This window comes from Dromaius novaehollandiae, chromosome 12, assembly GCF_036370855.1.
Source record: "Dromaius novaehollandiae isolate bDroNov1 chromosome 12, bDroNov1.hap1, whole genome shotgun sequence".
Lineage (NCBI taxonomy): Eukaryota > Metazoa > Chordata > Aves > Casuariiformes > Dromaiidae > Dromaius > Dromaius novaehollandiae.
The window spans coordinates 5,285,263-5,300,915 of NC_088109.1; the positions used below are offsets into that span (position 1 = coordinate 5,285,263).

Genomic DNA, 15,653 nt, shown 5'->3' on the forward strand with positions numbered 1-15,653 from the left:
CTGAGCCGAACTGAGCTGAGCCGAACTGAGCTGAGCCGAGCCGAACTGAGCTGAGCCGAGCTAAGCCGAGCCGAACTGAGCTGAGCCGAGCCGAACTGAGCCGAGCCGAGCCGAGCCGAACTGAGCCGAGCCGAGCCGAACTGAGCTGAGCCGAGCCGAACTGAGCTGAGCCGAACTGAGCTGAACCGAGCTGAGCTGGGCTGAGCCGAACTGAGCTGAGCCGAACTGAGCTGAGCCGAGCCGAACTGAGCTGAGCCGAGCCGAGCCGAGCCGAACTGAGCTGAGCCGAACTGAGCTGAACCGAGCTGAGCTGGGCTGAGCCGAACTGAGCTGAGCCGAGCCGAACTGAGCCGAGCCGAACTGAGCCGAGCTGAGCCGAACTGAGCCGAACTGAGCTGAACTGAGCCGAACTGAGCTGAGCCGAGCCGAACTGAGCTGAGCCGAACTGAGCTGAACTGAGCTGAGCTGGGCTGAGCCGAACTGAGCCGAGCCGAACTGAGCTGAGCCGAGCCGAACTGAGCTGAGCCGAACTGAGCCGAGCCGAGCTAAGCCGAGCCGGGCCGCCGCTGCCCTCCCGCGGCCGCGCGGTGGCGCCGTCCTGCCGGGCCGGGCCGGGCCGGGCCGGGCCGCCCCCGCTGCCGCCGCGGCCTCCCGCGGGACGCGGCCGGGCTCATGGCGGCGCAGCGCGGCGCCCGCCGGCTCGGCGCGCTCGGGCTGCTCTGCCTGCTGCTGCCCGCCGGTGAGCGCGGGGCCCCGGGCGGCCGCTGCGGCGCCTGGCTCGCGGGCGCGGGGAGGCCGGGCCTGGCGGCGGGAGCCGCGGCGGCCCCGGGAGGGTCTCCCCGCCGGGCCCGGGCAGCTCCCGCCGGCGAGGCCGCGTCGCGCCCGGGCTGGGGGCGCCCGAGCGGCGGCGGGGGCTGAGCGCGGCGCGGCCCGGCCGGGGCTCGCCGGGGGGAAAGGCCGGCGGGAAGCGCCGCGCCGCGGGGCCCCCGAGTCGGCTGCCGAGCAGCGGCGCCGGGGAGCGGTGCCGCGGGCTGCGCAGCCCGGGCCGGGCCGGGCCGGGCCCGAGGAGGAAAGGCAGAGGCGCCCGCAGGCTTTGCCGAGCGAGGTCTCCCCGGAGGAGAAGCGTTCCTGGCGCCGAGTGCACCGGTGGCTTCACCTTCTCCGGTGTAGCAAATTCTGCGCCCACGCGTGCGAGAAGGATGAATGGGATCCCGTGCGGATGTGCGAGAGGCCGTTTAGCTTGATGGTATTTAATTTTAGGACCTAAAGGATTACACTTGCTCTGAGGGTTGAGCTAAACGACGCCTGAGACGATCAGTCTTCTGTGTAAGGCTTTGCCCGGCGAACACCAGAAGAAGAGCTCTCTAAGCTAAATCGCAGCGATGGCGCTAGAGCAATAAATACACGCAAGCCGTCCTTGAACAAGCGTAGGTTGGAAATTAGAGGACGTTTTCTTCTTGGAGCAGTGGAGTTTCAAGGGGAATAGCTTAGCAGCTCTGCTCCTGAGGTGGAGCCTGACGAGCTTGTCGGAGGGTTTTGGAGGCGCCGATTATCGGCAGGACAGGGTGGGCCGCTCAGTGACGGCTCTGCCAAAGCAGGAGGCCACTTCTGCCTTCCTCCACCTTAGCACTTGCTCCGTGCTGGGCTGCGGTGGCTGTTGGGCCCCTTCGGAGCTGATTCAAATCATTAGCCTGGCGGAAAAACAACTAGCAAAAACCAAAGGCACGCAAGGCGCCGGAGAGGCTGCGATGGGTAAGTGAATTGAATCGGCTCAGGAGGGCTCCTGTGAGGAGCAGAGTTGGAGGAGGAAGAGAGGGACAGAGCAGAGGAGCCGAATCCCTCTCCTTTGGCAGTGCTCAGCCGTTAGATCGGCTCGGCTGGTCCGAGGCTACGCTCTGAGAAGCGCTCTACACCTTTTGTTTCCACCATTCTTTTACTGCGCTGCAGTAGCCCCGTTGTGAGAGGGAGGGAGTAATTTTGTTGGTCGCCTTGTTTTGTTTGTGCGTGAGTTCGCAGCGTATTTTAGAATTAGCTTGGCTACCTGTTACTGCCGTACTGGTGATGCAGGAAGGAGATTGTTGTCGGATGACGTTACGCGTCTGCCGAGAAAAAGTTGTGTGAGCCAGGCATGAGAGTGCGTAAACATATCTGCAGAAGTACTGTGGTGTTGCTGGAGAAGTTCCTGTTTGCTTGTATTTGATGAACCTTCACCTTTAGCTCCTTACAGCAGTGATTTTTTTTTTTTCCTGGTGTTGGCTGGAACGTTCAGATATATCTGGGCGCTGAAGGGTCAAGACTGTAGTCAAAGGCAAACTCAGTTTCTGCACTCGAGGACGTATCCCTGACTTTTCTTCCGAAGGAATAGGATTTGTCACCTTCTTGTCTGGATTCTCTGAACAACTACGCCTGAAGGAACTGGAGGTTCCTGGTGGAGAGTGGTTTAGGAGCAAAACACCGGGTCTGTGCACACAACGTAGGCGTGAAGGGGCAGGTTAGAGGTCGGGAAGTTTTCCTGCCCAGGTTCTGTTAAAGTCCTGGCTTAGTTACTCCCCTCGCAAGTATATTCCAAGTGTTTGAACCTCAGGTGTCTCCCAGAGAGCGATAAACCCCAAGCCATCAAACTGAATGGACCATGTGAGAGTGGCACAGGCTCAACTGTCTTGCGTATTTCCGTATTCTCCTTTTTTATGTTCTGCCAGTGATAGTTGTCTCAAGTAAAGTTTTTTTTTGCTTTCTTGCTGACTCCTCCCTGCTGCCGCGGGCAGGCTGGCCCTATTTTAACTCCATACTGGCCTGTCCCACTTCTGCTGGGTACCCAGAGCATTGCAGTTGCGATGCTGCTAGGGAAATCCTAAAGCTTAAGCTTTGAGAAGCATTTCCATGTGACTGTTGGAGGTTTTTGATTCAGATGTGTCATTCTTACCTTGCAGTCGTTCAGGCTCGAAAGGGCAAAGATAGGGAGGGAGAAACCAGCCTGCACATTAATGAGTACCTCAGCCCAGTGCGATGGTTTTCAGCGCTGCTGGAAAGCGTGGGATATCCTGCCATGAGTCTGTCCCCGTATGCAGACACTTCTGCTTCCTCACCGCTGCAGCTGCGCCGGCTGAGGCTGGCAGTGGGAGCACGCCGCTTGACCAGTGCTGCTCCTAGGGATCTCTGTCTGTGACGTCCCGTTGCATGTCGTGAAGACGTGCCCTGAATCGAGCCAGATTAGGAATGTCTGTGAAGTAAAGAAAACAACAGGCAGAAGCAGCCAATTCATAGGGAAATCTGCATCTGTAGGGAATGTGGCTGTGATGCATCTTTTGCATCCAGTCAGATATCTAGGAAAATTTGATGTTTCTTCCGGCTGATCTTTTCAAAGACCTGGCTGGTCACGTTGGTGTTTGAGTCTTTAGAGTGACTGGGTGGCCACTAGCAGATGCAGTGATGGGAACACCACCAGACAGAGCATCTCGTAAGTGTATTTGCATGCAGTTTAATCCCTTATGTATGTGTGAACACTTGCGAAGAGCTACTCGATGAAGACAAGATACCATGAGTTCCTGTGTCAGGAGTACGTATTTGCCTTTGCTATACTCTGAAGGAACTAATTGATTTGGAAGACCTAAGGGAAATACCTGAAACCTATTTAGATATGAACCTAGGTGAGCTGATCAGTATGTGTGCGATACTTGGTATGATGAGTATTTCTTTAGGTACGAACTCTTGGATTTTAACTTTTTTCAGTTTTGGGTGAGGACTGTGAGGCATATGCTGATCATCATGGCAAGGCGCAACCTGCAGAATCCTGTCCCAACTTCTGCTGTGGAGATTGCATGCGTCGATACTGTTGCTCTAATGTGCTACTGAAATTTGATGAAGGACAACAATTTAAATGTAATCTGCTTGATGGAAGGTAGGAGGCAAACCGAATATATACAGCAGGCATTTCTTTGAATCGCCAGATAACAAAGATGTATAGTTTAATGGTTAAAACACACAGTGGTACTTTTCAGCTCTATTTCTGGCTCCGTCAGGGATCTACGTTAATGCATGTAACCTACCTGCAGAAGGGGAATAATGCGATGGACAAATTGGCGTATGAACTGATATGTATTTAAGTAAGTCTTAAATTCCATTTTTGAGATTAATTCTCTCATTACAGGACCTCTGGCTCAGGCAATGTGAATTACCTGCAGTTCCGTGCAGACTTTGATGATTACATAGACTCTGGCCCCAGGTAAGTCATGGCTAGTCTTAGCTTTTCAAATGTTAGTTATTTGAAGGCTCTTTATTACATAATCAATACATGCCAGTATAAAATGAAAATAGAAGTACTCACTTGTGTGTTAAGAATGCTGAGCACTCAAGCATTTCAGAGTATTTGAAGAAGTAAAGACATAGGAATAGGTTAGATGATGCTGTTTAGACCATAATGATCATCATATGTAATATTCCATATTCTCATTATTGAATGGGAGTTTGTCCTCTAAAGCCTTAGCACACTTACTCTCTGCTTTTAAATACTGGCAGATGAAGTCTATAGCGGCTATATTAAAGAAGCTGCTTTTGTATGAAGAATCTCCTTTTTTTAGCATTTTTTGCACTTAGAGCAAGAAATATTGATAAAATCTGTTTCAGTCTGTGAAAATAAAAATATTTTCAGTGCCTGCATTATGTTAATGGTTGTTCACAGAAAACCAGAGTTCTTGCTCTAAGCCATTCCTATTTTTAGTTGTGACCTGGAAAAATATAAAGAAACCACGCCAGTTACTATGAATATGAGCTATGAATGTTTGCTATACCTGCGTATGTTTGAATAATTACAAACCTTTAGGCTCTGCCTTGGGGTTTTTTGCTCAGAGCGCCTCTTCATACCTGAGCCATGCTTCATTTTTTGAATTCATGAGGTCTTAGCAGATTAAAAGTAAATAAAGGCAAAGGTCCACATGAAGTGCCAGCAAAGTCTCTATTTTTAAAAACAAGCTACAGATCTTACAGAGGCCTTTTTTGAGAAACGCCTGTACTTCAGTCTCTTTGCTCTAGACATGTGCTTGAATGTCTTCCAGAGGTTGGAATGCTCTTGAATCTTGACTCAAGACCGAGCAAGCACAACCGCAAAACCTGTAGCCAGCAGTATGCTTGATGCAAAGCCTAACTAAATCCCCCAACTGAAGTGGGTTCTGGATCATGCTGTATGCTGCTCACATACTCTGGGACCTAGTCTGGCCTGTGTCAGAAATAATAGGATTTTTTCTCTCAGCTTGAGTGATAGTAAATCTGGAGTTGTCAACATCCTACATCAACTAGATCTGGTTTTCTCCCTTTAGAGCTATCATGACAATAATTTCCACAAAGAACAATTGTGAAAGGCCAATCTGAAAATTGTGTTCCATAGTGGAAGTGTGAACTCATCTTCACTTATATTGTACTTTTCCTCTGTGATTAAACACCATCACTGCCCTCTAAGATCCCTCCCTCTTTAAAAAAATAAAAAAAGAAATCCTGTACTCAACCACACTGGAGTAAAAGCATCTTAAACACAGAACTCACTAATGTTGTAGATGTCGCAGAGCAGTAAGGGCAGCTGCCCCCTAAGGGACAGAGGGCCAGGAGCCCTCCAACGTCAGGCTGGGAAGTCCGTGCACCGGTCAGGGTCCTGATAACAGGATCCATGCCAGACACAGCTGGAGACAGGCACACCTACAGCTTAGCTGAGGAAGGGACTGCAGGCCCAGGCCTGAGCTTAAATGGAGCTCCTGGGCCCTGGGCAGAGGGTGTGGGGGGAGACCCCAGGTAAGGCTGGTAAGGGCCATTAAGGCCTGTCAGTGCTCTCAGGGTCCTGACAGTAGCTGGTTGTTTTGAACACAGGAACAGTCACTGCTAACAGCTCACTCAGTGCTGTAGTCAAGTAAGATTTTAGCCATAATCTAGTATTAATTTTATGGTGCCTTAGTGTTGAGAATGTCTGCCAGTTTTGTTGGTATGTCTGTTCTTGTAGTCCTCAGAGATAAGTATGTCTTCCAGAGTGTTTTTGTTTCTGAGAACAAACTTAGGCTGATGTTATGTGAACTCTAATATATATATAAAAGAGTCAGATAGTTGCTGAGAGCTACTGTGTTTGCTTTTTATTTAGTGCTGCTTGTACGTAGTTGACTACCAGAGAAAGTGGCACATCAGGTTAAATATACCTAAAGCAAAAACAGGGGAACAACTCTTCTGTAACAGAGTATTGCTATTAAAATATTTCAGTTTCATGTTTGATCTGTTCATATAAATTTAAATGTTTATCATCAGTGAATGACTAGTATGCTTTTCTTTGGTAGTTTGTGAACTATAAACAATAGAAAGTATAGGCAATCCTTAATAAAATGCAGCATTTCTACTACTCATCTCAGTAGAGCTATACTACAGATGACAATACTCTTTTCTTCTGTATGGTTATGTTTCTAATCTAGCAATCCAATTGATTTCCCTTGGGACATGAATAATTTGAAAGTGGTTAAGAAACTGGCAGGTTGTATTTCATCAATCAAAAATACCTGTTCATTACTGTGTCTTCCTGTTTTCTTTCTCACATGCAGATGATTGTAAATTGAACAGTGCATTTTTGTTTATTTGCCTGTGTATTCAATATAAGCAGCCTGACAATATTTATAATCATAGCTGTGGAATGACAATGTCAGTCATTGACAGTGAAGCACGATATCATTCATGTTTTTTTTAATCCTTAAGATGCTCAACTGCTTGAAAAAAGACAAACAGTTTTAAAGAACATTAAGACAAGTAATGATTTAATTGAGTGAATTTAAACGCAGAGTAAATTTGGCCCAATGGTCTTCTACAGGTTTCACATCAGTCCTTCCTGTGGTCAATTCTGCACAGAATTATTAGAATGGCAATGGTATTGTATATCTTTACTGGTTTCTGTCACCCCGTGTTGCTGTTTTGTCCTTCATCTTGCCATGAGTTGCCAGATGTGAAAATGAAATGTATAACTAATGATCCTTCTACCACCTTGGAGCTGACATTCATAAAGTAAGAGAGAGTAATAAAAAGAAATGAACACAGCACACGTTTAATGGTTCAAGAACTCGTTTGACTCACAAAGGGAGTGAATCTGCCCAAAGATAGGTCGTAATGATATTGCATTGCCTACTGTGAAACTATTACAACATTAATATGAAAATGAAAACAGGTATTTACTCTGAATGCTTGTCTTTTGCTTACTAGTGATTTTTAGATTAAGGGATAATAGGATAATTCTGGTAAGAATATGAACAGAATCCCCAAAACATATAACGTAGAGGCAGATCCTCAGCTAGTCTAAATCAGGCTAACGCTGTTGGACTCAGTAAAGTAGGTTTGAAGTACGCAAGTCACCATAGCCTGTAGCTGTTTGAGTCAGTCCAGAGACTTAATTACTATCAGTATAGAAGGAACGTATTTGGTCAGTATGCAGTGGTTTCTGCAAGTCAAGCGTCCAACTGATCTGTATCTGCAGAATCTTTAACCTGTTCAAAAACTGTTTCTGACTTTACAGGAAAGTATCTTCTGTTGCCTTATCCCTCTGACTGTGTGATGTCTGAAAAGGAAGAGAAGATTTTTATGAATTCTAAAACTTGGAGTTAATTAACAACCAGTTAAGTTTATCACTGGTACAAGATTTTAATTCATTATCGTTCCTGCTTTTTTAATAATAATTTTAAAAATTGTATTTCCTTACTAATTGTCTATGAAGTTTAAGAAGCATGTGCCTGCTGCTTTGCTGTGGCACTGTTGCTCTGGAGCAGCCCAGGGTACACAGCCCAGGTCTCTGTTTACTGCTGACAGTAAATACAGGAATTTTCATGACACTAATAGCTAGAATCAGTTCCATCTGAATCAAAGCAGCAGCCTATTTCTGACCATTCCTGTCTGGCTTTGTTCCACGGTTCAGTCATTTTAAGGCAGGAGCTGACTGTGTGCTAACTGACCCCAGCAGAAACCAGTCCTGTTTGGACCCAAATAGAAACAAATGAGAGTGACTGGAGAAAGGCAGAGGATGAACAGGCAAAGACAGGGTTGGAAAAGTTGATCAGCATTGAGGAATTGCAGAGAGCTCATTTTAACAAGGCTTTCCACTTTCTAGCCTCTCTTCCTGGAGAGATTTATTACTAAAGGATGGACAATATGTGTTCTCTTGCATGCACATTGGCTCTGGGGACATCAAGCCAACGCTGTAGTGATGTGACAATACCCCAAAAACTAATTAATGTGTTCCAGCCCCTCTGCCCTGAACCACAAGGTGTTTGGAGGTTCTGTCAAAGGACTGGCTCTTGTTCAATCCATTTCCCATGCTGGCTGGAGAATGGGATGTCTGTTGGGTGGTAGACAGCTTGGATAAGCTATAGCACAAGCTAATGGGAACTTTCTTTAATGGGAACTTCAGCTTTCTGAGGTGGCAATATTTCAACTTCATTGAAGCTATATGATTTTATTAGCTGCAGGAGGGCGAGAAATTGGAGGAGGAAAACAAAACCTAAGCTCTTGTTTTGTTTCCACCTGAGAGGATGGCTTTTAATGCAGAAATTTTCCTGCCATGTGCTTGGCAGCATTTTCAGCCTGCTTTTCCCAGTATAAATCATGAGGCAATGCAGTATAGTATTTATACAATGTGCCAAAAACAATGAAAAAAGTTGTTTCAGTGGAAAACTTTTCCAAACAAGATCCCTGAGCATTGACCCATAGACCCTATGTAGAAGTAGGCTTAAGCTTTTAGATAATGCATCAGGCCAGACATTCCATAACCACAGGGCGAGTATATAGAATAAGAAGTAACAAGATAACAAGATACTGGAGACAGTAGGACAAGTTTAGTGAGAATCATTGAGGAGGGATGTAGGGCTAGAAGTATTGGCGGGAAGTGCTGACAGAAAGATGGAAAGGTTTTTGTGAGAAGTGCTGAGACAGGCTTTGGTAGGAAGCACTGAGGGGGAAGACAGCAACAGGTATTGGTAGAAAATGCTAAGAGAAGAACTGAGGACAGCTGTAGGAGAAATTGCTGAGGGGAGACAGGGGGACAGAGATTTTGGTGAGAAGTGCTGAGGGTAGAAATTGAGAGAGGGTTTTGTGGAAACATCGAGGGTCTCCCGCAATGGCAGTGAGAGGTTATGGTGAGAAGAGCTGAGGGGACACGGTGGGCAGGTTTTGGCGGCAAATGCTTAGGTAAGAAAAGGGGAAGATTTTTGTCAGGAAGCACCGAGGTGAGAGCAGGGGAAGATTTTGGCAGGCACTGCCTAGGTGAGAGACAAGGGAAGAGTTTTCTTCAGGAGCACAGAGTGAGAGGGTGAAAGGTTTTGGCTGGAAGTGCTGAGGGTGAGAAAGAGGAAAACATTTTGTCCGGAAGCACTGAGGTGGTGGGGGAAGGTTTTGCAGAGAACTGCTGAGGTGAGGAGGGAAAGATTTATCAAGAAGTGCTGAGGTTTGAGTGGATAAAGTTTTTTTGAGATGCCCTGAGGTGAGAAAGGGGGCAAAAGGTTTTGGCGGGAAGTCCTGAAGTGAGAGGGAGGAGGAAGTATTGTCAGGAAGTGCTGAGGTGAGAGGGGGGGAAGGTTTTGGTAGAAAGCACTATGGTGAGAGGGAGGAAAGGTTTTATCAGGAAATGCTAAGGTGAGAAAGGGGGAAAGGTATTGTCTGGAAATGTTGAGGTGAGAGAAAGGGAGGAAGGTTTTTTGGGGAAATGTTGAGGTGAGAGAAAGGGAGGAAGGTTTTTTGGGGAAATGTTGAGGTGGGAGAAAGAGGGAAAGGTTTTGTCCAGAAACGTTGAGGTGGGAGAAAAGGAGGACGGTTTTGTCTGGAAATGTTGAGGTGGGAGAAAAGGAGGACGGTTTTTAGTGGAAGTGCCAAGGTGTGAGGGGAAAGGTTTTGTGGAGAAGCGCTGAGGTGAGGACACAGGGAGAAAGTTTTTCTCAGGAAAAGCTGGTGAGAGAAAGTGGGGAAGTGTTGTTAGGGAGCACTGAGGCAAGATAGAAAAGTTTTGTCAGGAAGCGCAGAGGTGAGAGAGGGAGAAGCTTTTGGAGATGTTATGGAAGTTAGGCCTGTCGGCCTCCATAACAGGGCTCGACCCTAGGTTCCCGCAGAAAAGTTCAGAGTCAAATCAAAACAAATCAGATAATTTTAATCATGCGCGTGCCGTAATTACAGCTCGAGCTGGGTGCCTCCAAAGAGGGACCCTAACATAAACAAATTCTGGGTAATTATAGTCTTTTCGACTTACATTTCCCACCCCTCACGCGATAGTTAGACCAATAATAATTTTTTGGTCTGGGGTCTCCTGCTCCTCATTGGGTCTCATCGTCATTCTGAGGCAAGCTGTTTTTCTCCTTATTCTTGTTTTTTGCAGTCTCTGATGACGGTCGTACCTCTGTTTTTGTTGGGTCTGGCGGTTGTCTCCCGAGGTCTTATTTTTCCCCATTGTTTTGGCATCTTCCCTCTCGGAGTCGGTGACACAGGTGCGCAGACTGCGTGTGTCTCCCTTATTTTCCCAGCCTGAACGAGCTCTGAGGCACTATTTTTTATTAAACTAAGTAAAGATTCGTTACTTTTCCCACGCTCGGCCTAAGGCTTCAGCAAATCTAGCCACTCATGCTAAGCAAGTTTTATATAAGTTGTGCTAAGCAGCCATTTCTAGACAGTTTCAATTCACTATTCTTTAACAGGAGAGAAGTACTGAGATGAGGCTTTGGTGAAAAGCACTGGTGGGTGACACAGTGATAAGTATTAAGCAAGAAATGCAGAGGTGAGAGATGATGTCAGAAACTGACTGGGAATTGTTGAGGAGAGACATTGGTACCGCTACAACAGGAATTGCTGGAGGGACACACGGGGAAAGAGGTTGTAGTGCTGATAGGAGAGCTGGGGAGAGGTTTTGGTAAGAAGGACAGAGGGGAGAGCTGGGGAGAGGTTCTGGTGGGAAGTGAAAATCTCCTCAATCACTAATTCCCCTTTCCCATGGTAATGAACACAGTGTTCTGACTTACCTGTACAATTCAGACGTTTAGGAAGTCTTTGAAAAAAATTGTGACCTCAGCATCTCCTGTTTGATCTAGCTAAAGAATTACAAAAAGACTAAGATTTAAAAAATATTTCTTTTTAGATTTGTGGACTACACCAAATAGTAAATGATTTCTTGTGAATGGCATCACTCTAGGAAGCTGTCCATGAGTACTCCAGTTACAAGTAACATGCTGTGATAAAGTGAAAAAATTCTTACTTCTGAAAAAAAACTACAGACAACATTGTGAAAGATGGAAAACATAAGAAAAAAAGACACTGTGAAGAAAACAATGAGCACGAACAACAACAAAGCCGCAAGTCACCCAAGAGGGAGGAAAAGGCAAGGGACCCTGGATGCTGGCACCTCTCTGCAGGTAGGGCCCACGATGCAGATAAGTATTCCCTGCGGCTCCTGAGCACCGATATTGCCTAGAGCAGCATGGCCTCCCTGGAACAAGAGCCATGGTCTGTGCTCACTTGGCCTTTTGCCATGCTGTACCTTTCTGTGTCCCCTGCAAGTGACAGCCCTGTAAGGGTGGAAGTCACCATGCTCCATCTTCTTGGGGAGAGGGAGCTCTTTAGAGGCCTGAGGCATGGGACCGTCCAGTAAGTGTGGCCCTGGTGCCTGCACCATTATCACGGTGCCACGCAGTGGCAGCCTGTGTAGTGCGGCTCCCCTGGCACCAGGGTGGAAGCGCCATGCTAACTGTTTCTGGGCCCCTGGGGCCTTAAAGGGAGTCCCCACTGCATTTAGGGTCAAGGTCACGGCCATGGGGCTTCATGACCAAGCGGACGTTATTTCTGCAGGGCTCTCCTTTAGTTCAGGTGCACAGCCTGAGGCTTTGCCATCTTGGTGCATGCTGTGTCCTGTTCAGACTCCAGTTACCACATATCGCTGACGGGGGCTGCTGCTCGCCAGGTCCGACTCTGAGCTCACAGGTGTAGCTGAGCTGGAGGATGCCTCGGATTCATCCTGGCTGCTGGTGCTGGTGCTGGAGCTGGCCAGGTCCGCCTCTGAGCTGGCAGGGGCAGCGGAGCTGGAGGACGTCTCTGCTCCTGGCTTGCTGCTGGTGCTGGGAGCGGACGGCTCTGGCAGTGCGCTAGAGGCTGTACGGGGAGTTGTGAAAGTCAGCAGCACGGCCCCAAGCCCTTGCCTGGCCCTGGCCCGAGCCTGGGGGCGCCTGGGTGCTTTGCCTCTTACCGGGGCCTATGCCGGCACAGCCATCACATTCCCAGGCCTCCACCGCTGCTCCTACCGCCGAGCAGCATCGATGCGTCCCTCTGGACGCACACGAGGAGCACAAGAGCAGCTCCCACGGCCTGGGGAAGCAAACGGGTTGGTGCTTGTGGCAGCCGGGGCTGGCAGTGGTGCCGCGAAGGCAACCGAGGCAACGGGAGCGGAGCAAGGCAGCGCCCGGCAGAGCTCTCGCGCTCCCCTCGCCGGGGTCAGGCGCCTTCCTCTTCATCCTGACGCCGGGGTGTCCATGGAGCGCTCTGGAGAGCCCTGGCCACAGACGGGACGCGGTTCCTCTTCCAGACGCTGCTCTGATGACCCTGCGGGAGAAGCGGGTCCCGGCTGAGTTTGGGGCGCGGGAGCCGGAGGCTCCCTGCCTCGACCGCCCTGGTGAGGCGGCGGCCGTGTCACAGCGGCAGCCGCTGATGCGGGGCAGCTCGCGGGCCAAATACGGGCACGAAAGCCCTGGGCTGCCCACTGTGACATGGCCACCGCCTCACAGGGCCGTGTCACCGCGTGCTGCTGTGACACGGCCGCCCCGGGCAGCGTATAAAGAGCCGCGCGGCGCTGGCAGGCCCAGGTTCGGAGGCATCACCTCCGAACGAGCTGGGGAGGTGGGGGGAGCGGGGGGGAGGGCAGGGGAGGACGAGAGGGGAGGGGAGGCGCGGGCTGGCGGGGCTCCCGGGGGGCAGCGGGTTCCCCTGCCTCGCGGCTCCGGGCTCCGGCAGGTAGCCCAGGGCTGTGCCGCCCCCCGGTCTCACCCGGGACCCGCTTCTCCCGCAGAGCTGTCAGAGCAGTGTCTGGAGGAGAAACCCCGTCACGTCTGTGGCCAGGGCTCTCCAGAGCGCTTCACTGACCGCCCCGCATCCAGGATGAAGAGGAAGGCGCCTGACTCCAGCGAGAAGGGTGAGGGCGTCGTGCCCGTCGCCACGGCTCCCTGTGTCCCGCTGCCTGGCGCGGTCACCCGGAAAGGCCGGGACCGAGCCAGGGCCTCAGGGGAATCTTGCGGAGATGCTTCCCCGGCCTGGCGGGGTGCTCACCGGTGGGCGCGTCTGCTCTCGCCCCTCCAGCGTGCATGCTGTGCCGCCGGGCAGATGTCAGCGCTGAGGTCTGCGGGCCGACGCACAGGGAGCAGGGGCTGTGCGTCCACGAGTTCTGCCTGGTGAGCTGCCCCAGGGGCTCCCCCTGCTCTCCCCAGCAACGGTCCCTCCGAGCTCCCTGCCGAGCTCCGGGACCTTCCTGCTTTGCAGTATCTCGCCAGCGGGCTGGAGCAGCGCAGGACCGAGCGGGAAGGGATCTGCGGATTCCTTCCTGCAGACATCAAAAAAACAATAAAGGCGGCAGCCCGGAAGGTGAGGACCCGGCAGGGACGGGCAGCTTTGTGCCCAGACCCCTGGGCCTTTCCCGGGGTGTGGGGCTGGCCGTGGAGGCCCAGTGCACGTCACCCACGGGGGCTGCTGTGCTCTTTGCAGAGCTGCTTTGCTTGCGGCGAGCATGGCGCTGCGATCGACTGCCAGGGGAAGGATTGCAGCCGCAGCTTCCACCTCCCCTGCGCCTCCAGCAACGGCTGCGTCACGCAGTTTTTCAAGGCCTACAGGTGAGGGCTGCCGGCCCTCGCGCCGGAGCCTCCCTGCCTCGACGCCCCTGGTGCCGGCGCTGGCCAAGCAGCCGGGGAAGTTGCCTGTCCGCCCCGCAGCGACGCCTGCGAGCGGGAGCCGGAGCCAGGCCGCGGAGGGCTCCCTTGTGCCCCCGTTGCCCTCCTCTCCGCACCGTGGGAGGCCTCAGCGCTTCCTGACCTTGCCCCTCTCCTCCATGTTCTGCCCAGGTCCTTCTGCTCGGAGCACCGCCCGGAGCAGGCGGTGCCGGTACGCCCAGACGAAGAAACCACCTGCATCATTTGCATGGAGCGGGTGGACGAGAAGCTATCGTTCGGCACTATGGTGTGCCCAGCGTGCCGAGGGGCCTGGTTTCACCGGGGCTGCATCCAGGTAGGAGGGCTTCCCTCTCCCGTGGGCACAGCCGGGGCCCAGCAGCAGCAGCGCCCCGCTAACACCGCTTGTGTCTCTCCCGCAGGGGCAGGCTAGCCGCGCTGGCCGGGAGTGCTTCCGGTGCCCCCAGTGCAAGAATAAGAGAAAATTCCTGCCGGAAATGTTAAAAATGGGGATCTACGTCCTATTCAGGTTGGTTTTCTGCCACCCTCGTGCCGGGCTCCCGAGACAGACGGCACAAGGGCTGTGCCAGGCCAAGGGCTCCCGCGGCAGTCCTGGCCTGCAGGGCTCCTGCTCGTCTGGGCTCCTGCTTCCCCGCGGAGTTGGAAGCGGGGCGGGAGGCCAGGAGAGCAGGGACGTCCTGCAGGTGCCCGGCGGGGGAGGCTCAGGGCTTCCCCTTCCTTCTCCTGCAGACCACCAGCCTGGGAGGAGACGGGGCAGTACGAGGAGCTCTACGAGAGGCACAGCCAGTGTGATGCCGGCCAGTGCCTCTATCGGGAGGGCAGGCAGCAGGCGCAGGAAAGCGGGTACGTCACCAAAGCTGCACTCCGGCAGCTGCCGCTGTGGCAGCAGATGCCGTCGTGCCGGGAGCAGGCGCTTAGCGCAAGAGCTCTGCCGGGCGCTGCCTTGCTCCGCTCCCGTTGCCTCGGTTGCCTTCGCGGCACCACTGCCAGCCCCGGCTGCCACAAGCACCAACCCGTTTGCTTCCCCAGGCCGTGGGAGCTGCTCTTATGCTGCTCGTGTGCGTCCAGAGGGACGCATCGACACTGCTCGGCGGTGGGAGCAGCGGTGGAGGCCTGGGAATGCGATGGCTGTGCCGGCATAGGCCCCGGTAAGAGGCAAAGCACCCAGGCGCCCCCAGGCTCGGGCCAGGGCCAGGCAAGGGCTCGGGGCCGTGCTGCTGACTTTCCCACCTCCCCTTATAGCCCCCAGCGCACCGCCAGAGCCGTCCGCTCCCAGCACCAGCAGCAAGCCAGGAGCAGAGGCGTCCTCCAGCTCTGCTGCCCCTGCCAGCTCAAAGCCCGACCTGGCCGGCTCCATCACCAGCACCAGCAGCCAGGATGAATCCGAGGCATCCTCCAGCTCGGCTACACCCGCGACCTCGGAGTCGGACCTGGTCAGCTCCCGAGCCGGCAGCCAGGAGGAATCAGGGTCGTCTCCTGGCTCCCCGGCTCCCGAGAGCAGCCCCCAGGCAGGACGGCCAGGGCCAGAGTGAAGGCCAGGACGCTCCCGTCTGTTCCGCCGGCCGCAGCATCCTTACAGGCGGCCCTGAACACCCCGCAGGACGAGCCGTGTGCCAGCCCCAAGCAGTGGCACCCCTACCCTACCCCTTGCAGAATAAAATTGCTACCTAACCTCAACCGTGCTGGGAGATGAGACTTTTCTTCCTTGGCTTCCTCCCCCGCGGCCTC

General features: G+C 52.4%; 2 protein-coding genes across 6 annotated transcripts; both read left to right on the forward strand.

Moving 5' to 3' along the window:
• The first annotated feature begins 589 nt into the window (after nt 1–589).
• On the forward strand, nt 590–11,269 carry LOC135329665 (protein shisa-4-like). 5 transcript variants are annotated; one of them, XR_010391201.1, is made up of 6 exons: nt 592–739; nt 3,730–3,898; nt 4,148–4,222; nt 7,526–7,624; nt 10,367–10,475; nt 11,120–11,269. XR_010391201.1 is itself a non-coding variant. In XM_064518779.1 (4 exons), the coding sequence occupies exons 1-4, from the start codon at nt 673–675 to the stop codon at nt 11,139–11,141; spliced, it is 333 nt and encodes a 110-aa protein (XP_064374849.1). In that variant the 5' UTR covers nt 590–672; the 3' UTR covers nt 11,142–11,269. The 5 variants fall into 5 exon arrangements, 2 of the variants coding, with proteins under 2 accessions (XP_064374849.1, XP_064374848.1); XR_010391200.1 differs by lacking the exon at nt 10,367–10,475; XR_010391202.1 differs by lacking the exon at nt 10,367–10,475 and having other exon boundaries at nt 11,174–11,269.
• Nucleotides 11,266–15,602, forward strand: LOC135329664 (PHD finger protein 7-like). The gene is made up of 10 exons (XM_064518776.1): nt 11,266–11,393; nt 13,037–13,159; nt 13,324–13,415; nt 13,504–13,605; nt 13,726–13,850; nt 14,079–14,241; nt 14,327–14,433; nt 14,655–14,768; nt 14,955–15,073; nt 15,168–15,602. Exons 2-10 carry the CDS (start codon nt 13,126–13,128, stop codon nt 15,455–15,457), a joined length of 1,146 nt encoding a protein of 381 aa, XP_064374846.1. The 5' UTR covers nt 11,266–11,393; nt 13,037–13,125; the 3' UTR covers nt 15,458–15,602.
• The last annotated feature ends 51 nt before the right edge of the window (nt 15,603–15,653 follow it).